Source organism: Ips typographus, linkage group LG5 (genome assembly GCF_016097725.1).
Source record: "Ips typographus isolate SLU linkage group LG5, UJ_Ityp_2.0, whole genome shotgun sequence".
Taxonomy (NCBI): Eukaryota; Metazoa; Arthropoda; class Insecta; order Coleoptera; family Curculionidae; genus Ips; species Ips typographus.
Genome location: NC_138426.1, coordinates 8,926,435 through 8,942,726, shown reverse-complemented (window position 1 = coordinate 8,942,726; position 16,292 = coordinate 8,926,435). Strand labels below are relative to the sequence as shown.

General features: G+C 35.4%; 1 protein-coding gene across 3 annotated transcripts; it reads left to right on the top strand.

Annotated features, from left to right (window-relative positions):
* The first annotated feature begins 2,478 nt into the window (after window positions 1–2,478).
* Window positions 2,479–13,433, top strand: LOC145729083 (ankyrin repeat and IBR domain-containing protein 1-like). 3 transcript variants are annotated; one of them, XM_081979694.1, is made up of 21 exons: window positions 2,479–2,640; window positions 6,826–7,077; window positions 7,265–7,491; window positions 7,544–7,723; window positions 7,952–8,126; window positions 8,182–8,627; window positions 8,678–9,067; window positions 9,120–9,236; window positions 9,286–9,466; window positions 9,522–9,664; window positions 9,726–9,917; window positions 9,967–10,135; window positions 10,190–10,432; window positions 10,485–10,658; window positions 10,712–10,907; window positions 10,962–11,143; window positions 11,192–11,359; window positions 11,413–11,616; window positions 11,674–11,838; window positions 12,189–12,465; window positions 12,519–13,433. In XM_081979694.1, the coding sequence occupies exons 2-21, from the start codon at window positions 6,909–6,911 to the stop codon at window positions 12,718–12,720; spliced, it is 4,200 nt and encodes a 1,399-aa protein (XP_081835820.1). In that variant the 5' UTR covers window positions 2,479–2,640; window positions 6,826–6,908; the 3' UTR covers window positions 12,721–13,433. The 3 variants fall into 3 exon arrangements, with proteins under 3 accessions (XP_081835820.1, XP_081835821.1, XP_081835822.1); XM_081979696.1 differs by lacking the exon at window positions 2,479–2,640 and having other exon boundaries at window positions 6,679–7,077; window positions 8,182–8,336; window positions 8,391–8,627; XM_081979695.1 differs by lacking the exon at window positions 2,479–2,640 and having other exon boundaries at window positions 6,678–7,077; window positions 9,525–9,664.
* Window positions 13,434–16,292: the final 2,859 nt, after the last annotated feature.

The following is a 16,292-nucleotide window of genomic DNA, read 5'->3' as shown; positions in this document are numbered from 1 at the left end:
CACATAATGCGTTTAGAGCATTTTAACAGCGACAAAACGTATTTGTCGCTAATTGAATAATTTCAGTAAATTCTATTTTAACATATTTCGTTACTAGACTATTCAAACAATTATTCGACTGGGTGAGCTCTATTCGGTTAATGGAAAATACTAAATTATTAATAAGAAAAAAATTATTTTCAAATGGAAAAAGAACTTTACAAAATAATATGTTTTGCTAAAACTTGCATTTTACTGTTATCTGACAGTTTTAAAAAGTTTCTGTGGTCACGTAATTATCTATTTGCACTGTTTATTTTTCTAGTTCTGTTTATTGTCAAATTGAATTATTTTCTTGCTTTACAGCTTGTTTTTTTTTTGGATTTTTATGTCTAGTGTTCGTTTTGATAATTTTTAATGCTTCTGGCCTAAATTTTGAATTTCCCAGTGATGTGATTGTGACAACAGTCATGTGATTTTAGTTTAAATTTGGTTTCAGCTTACTTAATGTGAAAATTAACTAGGATATAGAGGAAAGTTGTCAGACAAATACATTTAAGCAGCTGGGAAAGATACAACTGTAAAATCACGTCACGTGTGATCGTGACCATTTAAATTTACAGCTGGCAACACTGTAAAGTTAAGTTCAAACTTATCAGCAATAGTCATGTGACCCAGAAAATGTCCTCTTTAACCTTAAAATGTCTGTAAATTACATTTAAACAGTTGGGAAAGCTGAAATTGTAAAAGCACACTGCATTTAAATTTGCAGCTATCAACACTGTAAAGTTAAGTTCAAACTTGTCAGCAATATTCACGTGACCCAGAAAATGTCATTTTTAATCTTGAAAAGTCTGTAAATTACATTTAAACAGTTGGGAAAACTGACATTGCAAAACTACGTCACGTGATCGTAACAATTTAATTTCGCAGCTGGCAATACTGTAAAGTTAAGTTCAAACTTGTCAGTAATAGTCACGTGACCCAGAAAATGTCAAATTTAACCTTGAAAAGTCTGTCAATTACATTTAAACAGTTGGGAAAGCTTAAATTGTAAAAGCACACGTCTTCTGATCGTGACCATTTAAATTTACAGCTGGCAACAATGTAAAGTTTGATTGACACCTGTCAATAACAGTCATGTGACCAGGAAATAGTCAATTTAACCTTTAAAAGTGTGTAAATTACATTCAAACTGTTGGAAAAATTGAAATTACAAAAGCACGTCACGTGATCGTGACAATTTAAATTCGCAGCTGGTAAAACTGTTAAGTGTTAAGTTCAAACTTGTCAAAAACAGTCACGTGACCCAGAAAATGTCATCTTTAATATTAAAAAGTCTGTAAATTATATTTAAACAGTTGGGAAAGCTGAAATTGTAATACCACGTCTTCTGATCGTGACCATTTAAATTTACAGCCGGCAACACTGTAAAGTTTGATTGACACCTGTCAATAACAGTCATGTGACCAGGAAATAGTCAATTTAACCTTTAAAAGTTTGTAAATTACATTCAAATGGTTGAGAAAGCTAAAATTGTAAAAGCACGTCACGTGATTGTGAAAATTTAAATTTTCAGCTGGCAATACTGTAAAGTTCAGTTCAAACTTGTCAGCAATAGTCACGTGAATCAGAAAATGTGCTCTTTCACCTTGAAAAGTCTGTAAATTACATTTAAACAGTTGGAAAAGTTAAAACTCTAAAAGCACGTCACGTGATCGTGACAATTTAAATTCGCACCTGGTAAAACTGTAAAGTTAAGCTCAAACTTGTCAAAAACAGTCACGTGACCCAGAAAATGTCATCTTTAATATTGAAAAGTCTGTAAATTGCATTTAAGCAGCTGGGAAAGCTAAAACTGTAAAAGCACTTCACCTGATCGTGAGCATTTAAATTTGCAGCTGGCAACCCTGTAAAGTTAAATTGCCACCTGTCAACAACAGTCATGTGACTAAGAAAATGTCGTTTTTAACCTTGAAATTATCCAAATCCATGGCAACTGTGATTTTAAACCACAATTAAAATCACAATTTTTAAATGCCAATAATTCGAAAACGGCTAAACCAAATGGCAACTTATTACACATTTTTGGAATCAGAAGAAAAAATTCTATCAACCGATCAGAAAATATACAGGGTGTTCCATTATACATTTATTAACTTTGTATTGTGTTTCAGCTTACCACCTTTTTACCATACAGACCATCCCTGAACTTCTATCTACTATTTAGTTTTGAAGAATAGAACAGTTTAATTCTACGGTGAATACTTGTCAGATAGTAATAAAGTGATATCAGATAATTTGTATTTTCAATATTTAACTTATACGAGGGATGAACAAAGAGTGAACACCTTTTTGAATCACTTTAAATCAAACACAAACAAACAACACCTGTAGGCATTAGACCAATTCAAGAACCTACACCGGCACTTTAAATAAAATCTGATTGGCCCAAATTGAATCTGGCAAAGGCTCAATCAACACAATTCAAACGGAGCGGGCAAAAATCCAGAGAAAACTCGTGCACGTGCGTCGTTCCATCGATCGATCGACTCGGCCTGTTTAGTTCTACACCAACCTGCTCGAAAATGTCAATCTCGCGTCACAAAACACTAAAAATACTCAGTGAAAATGAGAGATAACGCACTATCGTTTAGATGGGTAAGTTGCCTGAACAATGCTCAATTAGGTTCAAGTTGCTGCTTTCCACTTTCCTGTCCGGTTTTTCGTTTTTCCGGGGCGGTAACCTTTCAAGAGGGGAAGAAGGGCTATTGTCTTTAGGGTAAAGTGTGTATGTAGTTCAGGAGTGCGTCAAAGTGACATTTTTTGATACATAAGATGTTTCAATTCACCGATATCAATCATTTTTCGTTAATAACACAAGAGGGTATAGTAATGCGTCAAGTTGGAGCTCTAATCTTTGTTCCAATGATGAATCGATTCGCTTTTATTAGAGTGAATGTTATTTTTTAATTTAAAATTTTAGGAGAGTTTGTTTTAATTAAAATTACCGTGCTTCTGCCTGATGGGTGCTATTAGATTAACGTTTTTTTTTTGTGTAACTTACTCCAACAACCTTTCACTTTTTAATTACAAAGCTGACCTTTTGAAAGCCGGTAGATTAAATAACAAAGCAGAAAATCCAAGTTTATGCTTTCAGTATTTGCAGTCTTTTAACGTATAAATGTTTTCTTAGAAGGTTAAAAAATGTAAGAGCACAAATGTTTTGTGTTTGTGCAAGCTAAACGTGTTTGTACGTAACTTAAACGTTTCATGTTACATTGTTATACTGAATTTCCTACTACTTATCTGTTCGGTTATTAAACTTTGAATTGCTTACCTTAAAAAACAATTTACATTTATATTGCTGTAATGTCTGCCAGTAAATTTATTTACTTTTTTTGACTTTTTGATGATGCATATTTCCTCCATTTTTTGAGGTTTCAGCGTCCAGAAAAAACTTATATTATTTGTCTTCAACTGCCTATGAACCTGGATGCAAAAAGTAATTTTGAGCTTTTCTGGTCTCTTGCAAAATTTTCGTAACCCTAACCGTTTCCGAGATATTAGATTGGAAATTGCATTCAACATTTTGAAAATGCTGTATCTCTGTCATTTTTTGAGTTTCAGCAACCGTAAAGTGCCAAATTTTCGTAACTCTAACCGTTTCCGAGATATTTCACTGTTTTACTGTTTGTTCCTTGCAAAACTTCGGCAACTCTAATCCTTTCCGAGATATTCGACTTTTTTTGTAAATTCCATGAAGCATTTTGAAAACTCCGTATCTTTGTCATTTTTGGTGTTTCAGCGACCGGAAAAAAGTCAAAATGTTCATCTTGAACTACCCTTTAACCTCCTGTAAACCGTGCAACCATTAAGCATATTCAGGGTGTCCAAAAATTCCAAAGAAAACCAACTTAAGCCACAAAGCATGGTTTTGCCAGGAGTGACCGCGTTTACCCTGTTCTAAGTGTGCTGAACTAGTGTAACCTCAGTTAGCTGGGTGCAGAAAGTAATTCTGAGCATTCTTAGTATCGTGCAAAATTTCTGTAACTCTAACCGTTTCCGAGATACTAGACTTTTTTTGGAAATTTCAATAAAAATTTTGAAAATCCTGTTTCTCCGCCATTTTTGGAGTATCAGAGACCGTAAAAAGCTGAAAATGTTTGACTTGAACTACTTTTTTACCTCGTGCTTACCGCAACACAATTGAACTTATACAGGGTGTTCCAAAAACGAACAAAAAACATTTACATTTGAAACTAACGCTCTGCCAGTTGGGATCTCATTTACCTGGACTTAAGTGAGTGTCAACTTAGTCCACTGGGTCCAGAAAATTATTCTGAACGTTTACGTTTCCTTGCAAAACTTTCATAACTCTAATCTTTTCCGAGATATTCGACTTTTTTTGTAAATTGCATCAAGCATTTTGAAAATTTCGTATCTTTGTCATTTTTGGTGTTTCCGCGACCGGAAAAAAGTCAAAATGTTCATCTTGAACTACCCTTTCACCTCTTGTAAACCGTGCAACGATTAAGCATATACAGGGTGTCCATAAATTCCAAAGAAAACCAACTTAAGTCACAAAGCATGGTTTTGCCAGGAGTGACTGCGTTTACTCTGTTCTAAGTGTGCTGAACTAGTGTAACACCTGTTGGCTGGGTGCAGAAAGTAATTCTGAGCATTCTTAGTAACGTGCAACATTTTTGTAACTCTAACCGTTTCCGAGATATTTAACTTTTTTGGAAATTTCAATAAACGTTTTGAAAATTTCGTATTTCCGCCATTTTTTGCAGTATTAGAGACCGTAAAAAGCTGAAAATGTTTGACTTGAACTACTTTTTTACCTCGTGCTTACCGCAACACGATTGAACTTATACAGAGTGTTCCAAAAACGAAAAAAAAAACAGTTACATTTGAAACTAACGCTCTGCCAGTTGTGATCGCGTTTACCTGACCTTAAGTGAGTGTAAACTTAGTCCACTAGGTCCAGAAAATTATTTTGAACGTTTACGGTTCCTTGCAACTCTAATCTTTTCCGAGATATTCGACTTTTTTTCGAAATTGCATCAAGCATTTTGAAAATTCCGTATCTTTGTCATTTTTGGTGTTTCAGCGACCGGAAAAAAGTCAAAATGTTCGTCTTGAACTACCCTTTCACCTCCTGTAAACCGTGCAACGATTAAGCATATACAGGGTGTCCAAAAATTCCAAATAAAACCAACTAGTCAGAAAGCATGGTTTTGCCAGAAGTGACCTCGTTTACCCTGTTCTAAGTATGCTGAACTGGTGTAACCTCAGTTGGCTGGATGCAGAAAGTAATTCTGAGCATTCTTAGTACCGTGCAAAATTTCTGTAACTCTAACCGTTTCCGAGATATTTGATTTTTTTTGGAAATTTCAATAAACATTTTGAAAATTTCGTATCTTTGTCATTTTTTGAGTTTCAGCGACCGGAAAAAAGTCAAAATATTTGTCTTGAAGTGCTCTTTCACCGCCGAAACTCTAACCATTGTGATGCCATGACTGATATACAGAGTGTTGAAAATGCCGCGTCCCACTATTGCTAGTTTGGAATAGTTACAAAAATAGCTGTTTTTAGAACATTGTGTCAGAATTATTGTGCTCTCTCGTTACTCTTTTTAGTAATAATGACTGTAATATGTTAGGGAAGCATTATCATTAATTTCGATTACTAATAGCGTAATTTTACTCTAAAACGACCCGATTAATTTCCATGTACCTAATACCAATCATTTGTCATAATAATATTTTACGATTCAAAATAAGGATATATTTTAATTCTTATTGTGTTTTTTTTTGTTTAAAGAAATTTTGTAATCAGTTTCTTTATGAAATAATTAATTTACAACACCAAAAAATACTTTCTTGTTTATTGTTTTCTATTATAAATGAATGTCGTAAGCATAAAGCAATTTTACTCATTTATTTTTTAATTGTCTGTACCAAAACTCATCAAAAAAATGTACGATAAAACCCTTTAAATAAAACGAAACTCAAATTTGAGACACTCTGTATACTAATGAACTCTCAAAAAATACTAATAATAATTCCATTTAGAACTACCACTCGTGCAAAAATTCCTAGGCAACTCGTTATATGATTATACAACTGCTTTGCATTTTGTTCCTACCTAATGACGCAGATAAAACCTGAACAACAAATCATCTTGTTAATATTATAAGGACGAAAAATCATTGAATATTCTATTGTTAGACCAAAGTGGCGTGCAAATGAGCACTGTAGCACAGGAAGTGCAGCAATATTTCAATTAGAACTAAATCCAAATTAAATGGCTCGTATTTAAAACGAACAAAACACCAGTTAATCTGTTTTTATTCCAAACAAATACAAATCCAGGATTTTGCATAAATTTTGGAAAAAACTAAATTAATTACAATTGGATTAGGCTTCTACCTGTACAAATTGGAGTTTTATTGAGTTTGTTTACTCATCAAGGAATGAATTGTTTTTAATTTTGTGTTATCATTACATTTTTAGGTGTTATCTACTTATCAGTTCATAATTAACCACAAAACCAATTAGGGCAATGTACTTGAATTTTTTAATTATCCCTTGTATTATTCACTTGCACGTCGATTTCAATAAACTTTAATCAGCTTATTATCATTGGACAAACTGAATTACTATAAATTTTGCACAACCAGAGAACGTCGTATTTTGTTTACGTCGCTCATTATTATCAGACGCGAAAATACAAATAAGCGGTAACCAAATAATTCCGTTTTCAATTTTTTTAGACGTTTTCACAGACGTTGAACTTGCTTTTATCTACAACGCATTTTATAATGTTGTCCAATCGCAGTTTCAGCCTAGAAGCGGCTTGTTTCGCCTCAACAACCGTGTTTCCTGACAAAATGTCCTCCTGAGAGGTGAACAAACGACGTAATGGGTAGCACGTCCTCGAAATTCAAAAAGAACCTGCAGCAGGGCGACGAATATGCCGCCATGAAGATTTATCAAAATTCCCCGGAGTTGAGGAAGTATCTGGATCCTAATGTCAGCTACGGGGAACACCACAACCATAATACTGCCCTCCACTATGCTGCTAAACACGGTAAGTCATGTTTTTGGTTGAAAAATCAGAAAATTATCATGATTTTAGTAATTCCAAAAACAAATTAAATCAACGTTACCAAAATCCTAAATTCCATTACCTCAATTGTTGCTTTTAATGTGTATCTCCTAGAATTCCTCTTACCATTTCCTGCAAAATTAATTTTCTGAGAATTTTCCATCTCTAGGTATGAAACACCTTTTGAGAGCCTTTCTCAACGATTTGGGCGGCAATCCCAACAAAAAGAACGGTCTCAACGAGACCGTCTTGCATTCCACTTGCCAGATTGCGACTAGCAGCAGCTACGGAGCGCAAGAGCGCAGGTCTGCTTGCGTGCAGCTGCTCTTGCATTGGAGAGGCGCAGTATTGCCAACCGGTGGCAGGGAGAAGGTGGATTTGACTGCTCAAGACAAGGTAACCCAATCTTGGATTATTAATTCTGTTTCTTAACAAAGTAAAATTCAAGATTGGCAACACCGCATTGCACTGCGCAGCTAACTCAGGATTGAGACGTTGCACGGAGTTGCTGGTGTTTAATGGAGCTCCGTTGTTTCTGGAGAATAACGAAAAGTTTACACCGTGCGATTTGGCTATGAGGGCTGGATATGATGATATTGCAGCCTTTTTGGAGAGTAGGATGGTTTTTGTAAGTACAAAGTTGTATCACACTTCAACAATATCTAAGTGAAGAAATTGTTATCAGCTTCACCTAAGTTAGTATTTCAAAATCTATTTCCTATTCTACTTTGTCCATTCTTAATGTCTATTTCTTCAAGTTTCTATTAAGGAAAGAGTTCCTTCATCGCATTAGTCCTTTGTAATCAGCTACATATTTCTCCTCAACTTTGACAGACACTGATAAAACACATTGTAGGCAGATAATTCGGATGTAGTGAACGAAGACGACGACGTAATCAACGAACAAGAAGAAGTATACAGTGGCCTTAGAAGTCAAGACCTGCAGGAAGCTAAGGATCAACTACTAGTCGACACATCTGACATGCTAAAAATCCCATTGTTTACCGCTGAAGCCTTGCTGCGCGACAACGGTTTGTTGATAAACTAAACCATTTCAAAGTGACAAATATTGGATTTACTCTACAGAATGGTCTCGAGAGCTGTTACTGGAAAAATGGATGAGAAACCCTGTCGAGTGCTGCGAATTAGCTGGGGTGCAAGCACCAGCCGTGTTAACACACGCAACTTCCATCGACTCGAGCATATCAACTGATACTGGTTCAGACAGGCAGGAAGTCATGGTAAACCACTTTACTCAAAAAAACTTGAAACCAATAAAATGTGGGAAATTTCAGTGTGAAATCTGCTTGAACATCATACCAGCCGAATGGGACCAACCTCTGAAAATGTCCTGTAAACATTTCTTCTGCAAAAGCTGTTGGCAAAGCTACCTCACAACTAAAATCTTAGATGGAGATGCCCACCATATCCTTTGTCCAGCATTCGAATGCCACATCCTCGTTCCAGTTGAGTTTATTGAGAAATTAGTCAGCCCTGAAATGGCCAGAAGATACCTACAATTTGACATAAAAGTAAGTTCCATGGTTAGCACAAACTAGAGAGCGCAACAGATGAATTGCAGGCGTTTGTGGAAAGCAACAAAACCATCAAATGGTGTCCAATTCCTGGCTGTGGAAGAGCAGTCAGACTTCCTGAGGCTGAACAAACACCAGGCAAAACATATCCAAACCGAAAAGCCATTCCACTTACTTCACACGCAGTGGATTGTGGCAATGCCCATTTCTTTTGCTGGGAATGTTTAGGTGAGGCACATGCGCCTTGCGGTTGCGAACAATGGCAACAATGGCACATGAAGATATCAGAAGTGAAGCCGGAAGAACTGAACGCTGCCTGCACCGGATCTGAAGAAGCTGCAAACTGCCTTTGGTTGGTCACCAACTCGAAACCTTGCCCCAACTGTAAAAGTCCAATACAAAAAAATGAAGGATGCAATCATATGAAGTGTTCTAAAGTATGTTAAATTTTTCTAGTAACCATTTTGGTTATCTTTTAACAACTTTCAGTGCAAATTCGACTTTTGCTGGGTATGTCAAGAATCCTGGAAGAAGCACAGTTCAGCTACCGGAGGATACTTTAGGTGTAACCGTTTTGAAGCTGTTCGGAAAGCAGACGAGAAGCAGGTATGTTAACATTACTTACAAAACAGTTAAGCTTAGAGGATTCTTGAAGGGCTCCATGGTAAATGATGCAATGGAGAAGAACGCAGAGTTGCAAGAGATAACCAGGTTTCTTCACTACTACACCAGGTTCAGGAACCATGAAAACAGCCAGAAAATGGAGGAACCTTTAATGACCAGTGTGAAGAAGAAGATGGAGGTATTGGCTAGCAGTCTTGGGATTAGGAGAGAAGGTAAGTTTGCTACTTAAACTTGTTACAGAACAAAAATATTTTCGTTCTAACCCAGAAGCCATTGAAAGGAGTACCAGATTTATTGAAGATGGTGTAAGAGAACTGCTGAAAGCACGTAGAGTTCTTTGTGGTTCCTACGCCTACGGATACTACCTCGAAGATGACGGTTATAATAAGCACATATTCGAATTCATGCAGGTACAACAGTTTCTACAAAAACCACCCTTACAACCCAACTTGTACAATGTATAAATTTTAGAACGAGCTGGAAGAAATTACCGAAAAACTGAGCGAAATGATTGCCAGACCATATCTCCGCACCCCAAAAGCTGTCATCATCCAGACAACCACCACGACCAGACGCAAACGGCATGAGTTTGTCAGAGCTGTCGCACAAGGACTTATTCCTCCAGAAACTCCACCAACTTTACGAAAAAGGAAAAGGAAATTTGTAGGTTTTTCCCAGAAATCAATAGCAATTTTTGATGTTTGCGTTGTAGAACGATCTGTCAGACACGTCGTCTTGGTTAAAGGAGTGCGATTGGCCTGGAGGAGACTACGATACAGACGAGGAAACTGATTTAAGCGTCACTTTGAAAAAGATGATTCGTTCACCTGTTGCGGACCACGAGTGCGGCTTGTTGTGTAGCAGTCAAGGTTGTGGCACCAGTAAGCGGTAAATTTTAGTTTTTAGCAAACCAACTTAGCTAGAAAATTCACCAGGGCCAGATTACAACGTGGAGCTTATCATTGCTTTGGAAATGTCCAGACTGCAGATGATTGAAGATCAAGTAAAGCAGTCGGAACACACTCCAATAACGCCAGATCCAGGTTCTAGCATATCGACAAATAGCAACGAGAGTACGGACGATCAGTTGAAACTTGCTATTCACTTGTCGTTGCAAGAGTCCACTGCGAAGATTAGAAGGGAAATGGAGCAGAGAGAGTTTGAAGAACGAGTTAATGGTAACATTGGGTTTTTTTCTCGTGGATTATTCTTCTAAAAGGTGCATATTAGGCTATCAAAAAACGAATGCAGACTTAACAGTGGACTACTTCCTGAAGTCACTAGCCAATCACAAAATTGATCTAAAAACACTGGATCGACTGGAACCAGACAGAGACGTGGTCTTCAGATCGTGTAAAGGCAACGAGGATGGGCGATTCAAGATTTCGGATATTCACGAAAATGGTACTTTTTTGATCACCTTCTGGTATTGGAAAAGCAGCATATTTGAGTTGCAGGCTATATCTTTGGTAATGACGATTACGACGATTTGACCAGCTTGAAAAGATGCCATTCCACTGGGGATTTATGTTCTCGAAGAACCTACAAAAACCCACTGGCTAGGATGAATTGCGTTCAGGATGAACCACGATATCACCTGGATTCTGATCACAGCAGTCAGCATGATGAAAAACCTGAGGATATGGTTAGAAGGTGAATGTTTGTGCATTTCTGGTGATTTTAACTTTAAAAAGTGAGTTTTTGTAGAATTTTAGCTGTACCGTCCACTTCAGTGAGGACTAAACAATTTCTTTTGTTCCGTCATCCTCATCCTGAAGAGGAGTTCTGTCAAGCTCAAAGCTCCATGGAGGACACTACAATTTCCGATTCAATCAATGCTGACATGGAGGTTTGCGGAATACTCAATTCAATGACTGACGATGACTTAGGTGAGTAACAAGTCTAAAATTGTAAATATGTTATGAGTTAATTAATAGGTAGCAAAGTGTACGACGAGGAAACTAAAAAGACTGAGATAATTGCCAAAGAAACCCAGTGTAAGAAACATAGTCACAACCCGTTCGCCAACCTCAAAGCTAAACTGTGTTCAGCTCACTTACCCAAATCCACTTACCTTAGCAGAATAGCTGTAAATAAAAGTATAGGTAAGTTTCAATGCCAGTTGCATTGGCAAAATTAACTAGGAAATACTTTTTAGGGTTAATTAGTAACGAAACGAAATCCAAAGACTGTTGTGAGCAAACTGGCAGTGAGTCTTCGGGTTTTATGTGCAAAAAGCCTATGCAAGGCGAGTCCAAGAGTGAGAAGCACAGCCCGAAAAAGAAACCGTGTGCCGGCCAAAGTAACTTTTCTAAATCTACAGGGTTTTTAGTTGATAATCAAAAGAAGAATGGTGGAAAAGGTAAGTGAATGAGTTTCATTTAAATCCTGAGTTGGTTGGAGTTTTGTGTTCATTTAGGGTGTTCGTCTCATTTGAGGATTAAAATCTGTCAGAGTCCTCAAAAAATTGCTTTGGAAACGGACAGTTCCAACGAGTACGAAAGCGAAACTGGAATTCCCAAATCGCCCACACTCTTTATATCTGGAGTGTCCATTTCTCGTACACCAGAACCAAAATCACCAGGTATATTTTAGATATTTACATCATCACAATCATTTTAAGTAGATTTTATTAGTTTATGAGTTGCATTTTGCTGCTTGTAACTTAGTCAATGTTTTGAACAAAATTCTGTTAGTTTTGATGTCAGCATTTTAAGGGAATACTTAAAAAATTTTGCAAAGCATAAGAATGTCGAACTAAAGCAAATCTTTTAAAAAATCTGGCGAATTTTAGTGAATCTGACAACTTTTCTAAATGCTTTTGGGAAAAATGAAGGAGATTCCAATTCCACTGATTAAAATCTCCAATAATTTTAAAATGCCAGATATACAGGATGAGTTATTGATAAAACTTAATGGTTTGTAATTTCAAAGGTATCAGCCTTATACAAGGTGGATCAGGACGACAGTCACGATCTTCAAGTTTGAGTGTCCCGGCTCCACTTAGTTCATGTTCGCTGAGCGTTTCCAGTAGCAGCCTCAATAACACCTCTTTACCTCCAGAACCTTTTACGCCATCTTTAGTGAGGTCAACTACTCCAGCCTCCTCCAGATCGAACGTCACTACACCTCACGGTAGTCCCAGATCTGGAAAAGACAACGCAAAATCCAAGAGCGCTAGTGAACCAGAAAGAGAACGGGAAATGTTTAGGTGGTTCTTCATTACACATTTTTTGTTTAACTTAATAACAATTTTTAAAATAGGTTTCCAAAATCCTCTACAGATGGAGCTTTAAGTTCAGTTCTGCACGTTCAGGAGTCCAATTTGAGTTCGGATGATTTCCACGAAGCACTGTTTCTTCTGGAACGATCCCCCAAAACGAGAGACTCCAAACGTAGAAAAAAGTCGAAGAAAAAGGACAAGGAAGATAAAAAGGACCCGGAAGATGTTACTTCAGCTCTTTAACGGCTTCAAAGACTGTTTTTATACGTGATTAGTGTATAAAAGACGGACTCAAAACTAAACGTCTTTTGTGATAACGTTTTATATAGCAGAGGACTTTTTATGAAGTGACCAACGTGATTTGTATTTGTATCCATGTTTACCATTACTATACCTCTCTGTTGTTTTGTTGTACGATCGAAACCACCTATAATTGTTACAAATCTGATGGTATCAGAAATCTTCCATCTGGATTTTTCAGTGTGGACGATAATGAAATGTTAGGGTAACCAAGTGTTTTCTGTGTTACTAGTTTGAAAAATATTTGCTAGGCCTAAAACTTACGACTGATTTTTCTTTAGGGTTAGTTCTTAAAAATTGTATGGTTATGTTTGAAAACTGACAGAATTTGCGTAAATTGCAACACTGTTGGTAGTTTGTGATTGGTCAAAAAAGCAACAAGCTGCTTTTTTTGACCAATCACACCCACTGTGCTGAAATGCACGCAAATATAATGCACTTAGTATTATAAACTATTATTTATCACAGACAGTACTACTGGAAAAAATTGTAACCTTCTGTACTCATCCAAGTGTAATTTCGTACTTTTCTGTAGACCACTATTTAACACACTTAATTCAAGTATTACAGATTTCCTTATTATCTTTATTATACATTATTTGAAATATCAATTAATCAGGTTGTAGTTTCATATAAATTGTTTATTATAATATTTACTTGACGTGTTTTTTTCACTAATTGTTGTCGAATATAGCTACAGATTATGCTATCAAGGTAAGTATTTACTAGACAAAAGAATTTATGTAGAAATGTTGCTTCTCATTTACAATAAGTTCTGAAACAGTACTAATACACTGTATCTCAATTTATTTCTACAAAAAAAATGCCTAAACATAGATCATCTAAATATCTCAATATTTTGAGACAAATCCAGAAAATAACCAGATTTTTGATAAAACAGAAGAAGTTTTTATCAAAACTGTTCAATTCAGTTCATGTAATCTTGACGGTTTTAGCTCCAAATTTGGATAAATTGTGTTGAAATTGTTTAAATGAAATTATTAACATTAATTCATTCACCTTCAATACAAGAAATTTCTTCAATTTTCAGGTAGTAGACTACAAAAGCCATAATAAAAAATTTAAAGAATAAAGGGTAGTTTCTTAATACGTTTTGAAATTCATAACATGAAGAGCTAGGGAGGCCAGTTTTGGCTCATTTTGTAGTATTTTTTACCCTTTTTCTAATGGCGTTTTAGTGAATTCTATTATAGTTCAAATAAAAAAGTTACAATCAATCAAAAATTGAAAAAATGCCATTTTTGCAAAAAGTGCAATTTTGGCAATTTTTTATTTTGCTCCAGAAGGGTTCCAATGCACAGCAAAGGGCATATTTATACAAAAAGACCTTAAATTAGGTAAACTAACTACAAAAAGAGCACTTTAAAATTTTTCATTTTTCAAAAAAATTGAAAGAATGGGAGGCTATTAGGAGTCTTTTTTTTACTACTTTTTGAAATTCAATATCTCGGTAACATGAAGAGCTAGAGAGGCCAGTTTTGGCTTAATTTGTAGTATTTTTTATCCTTTTTCTAATGGCGTTTTAGTGAAATCTATTATAGTTCAAATAAAAAAGTTACAATCATTCAAAAATTGAAAAAATGCCATTTTTGCAAAAAGTGCAATTTTGGCAATTTTTTATTTTGCTCCAGAAGGGTTCCAATGCACAGCAAAGGGCATATTTATACAAAAAGACCTTAAATTAGGTAAACTAACTACAAAAAGAGCACTTTAAAATTTTTCATTTTTCAAAAAAATTGAAAGAATGGGAGGCTATTAGGAGTCTTTTTTTTACTACTTTTTGAAATTCAATATCTCGGTAACATGAAGAGCTAGAGAGGCCAGTTTTGGCTTAATTTGTAGTATTTTTTATCCTTTTTCTAATGGCGTTTTAGTGAAATCTATTATAGTTCAAATAAAAAAGTTACAATCAATCAAAAATTGAAAAAATGCCATTTTTGCAAAAAGTGCAATTTTGGCAATTTTTTATTTTGCTCCAGAAGGGTTCCAATGCACAGCAAAGGGCATATTTATACAAAAAGACCTTAAATTAGGTAAACTAACTACAAAAAGAGCACTTTAAAATTTTTCATTTTTCAAAAAAATTGAAAGAATGGGAGGCTATTAGGAGTCTTTTTTTTACTACTTTTTGAAATTCAATATCTCGGTAACATGAAGAGCTAGAGAGGCCAGTTTTGGCTTAATTTGTAGTATTTTTTATCCTTTTTCTAATGGCGTTTTAGTGAAATCTATTATAGTTCAAATAAAAAAGTTACAATCATTCAAAAATTGAAAAAATGCCATTTTTGCAAAAAGTGCAATTTTGGCAATTTTTTTGCTCCAGAAGGGTTCCAATGCAAAGCAAAGGGCATATTTATACCAAAAGACCTTAAATTAGGTGAAATAAGTACAAAAAGAATGTGGGGGTATTAGGGGTCGTTTTTTACTACTTTTTGAAATTCAATATCTCGGTAACATGACGAGCTAGAGAGGCCAGTTTCAAAAAAAGTAAAAATAGTATAAGTCTCAGAAACACGTTTTGTATCGAATACTGCAAGAAAACTTTTCTAAACCCTAATTTTGAGCACAGTGTGACAGTTAGAGACAAAAGGGCTCGTCAAACCCACTTGTAGTAAGAAAATTACTGTCTTAAGTACATTTCTGGAATCCTCATTAAATTTCCTATCTGATAACCTGAAAAAACACTACAATATTGGGTACAGTCAGGTAGAAAAGCGGTCAAAGTTTTAATTTGCCAAAAACACAGTTTGAAAGGACGAAAGGGATGAAATCCCCTGTAAAACCCATTTGAAGTGAGAAAATAATTGTTTTAAGCACATTTTTGGAATCCTCATTAAATTTCCTATCCAATAACCTAAAAAAATATTACAAATTTTTTTTTGTTTGGCCGCTATAAGCCTTTAAACTTCAGGATTTACTGCCTTTGTTCATAGGTGAATTATATTAGAAAAACCAGCTATCTTGCCCATAAATACGTTTTCAAACACCTAATTAAGACCAAATTACTCCTTTAAAACCTACAAATACTGATATTTTTAAAACAATATTTTTTTAATTATGTTAGTACAACTGTTTAATTTTTTTTAAGTAAAACAATTTCTAGAAGCACATAAGCAACACTACAAGTAATTAAGAAAATTCTTAACTATTCTGCATAATACAGTTTTGCAAAAATCTTCAATTCAACTGAAATTACCACTTGATGGAAAGCTCCGAATCGGTATGAATAAAATTTTAATCAATCTCGAATTTGTCGTCTTAAAAATGAACGCATGGACGACCCGATTAAATCTACCTGCACAAATTTTTCCTTAATCAAATTGGATTATGACAGAAGCGCGCGATCTCTTGTACAGCGCTTCAGGTCCTCATCATCACGGAGAGCGTCGCGACGCATTTAGTGCGACGTCGACACCTCAACCAAAACGACACACATCCGATCATCATTTCAACATTATCAATTGGAAACCGATCAACATTCATTTAAACGTTTT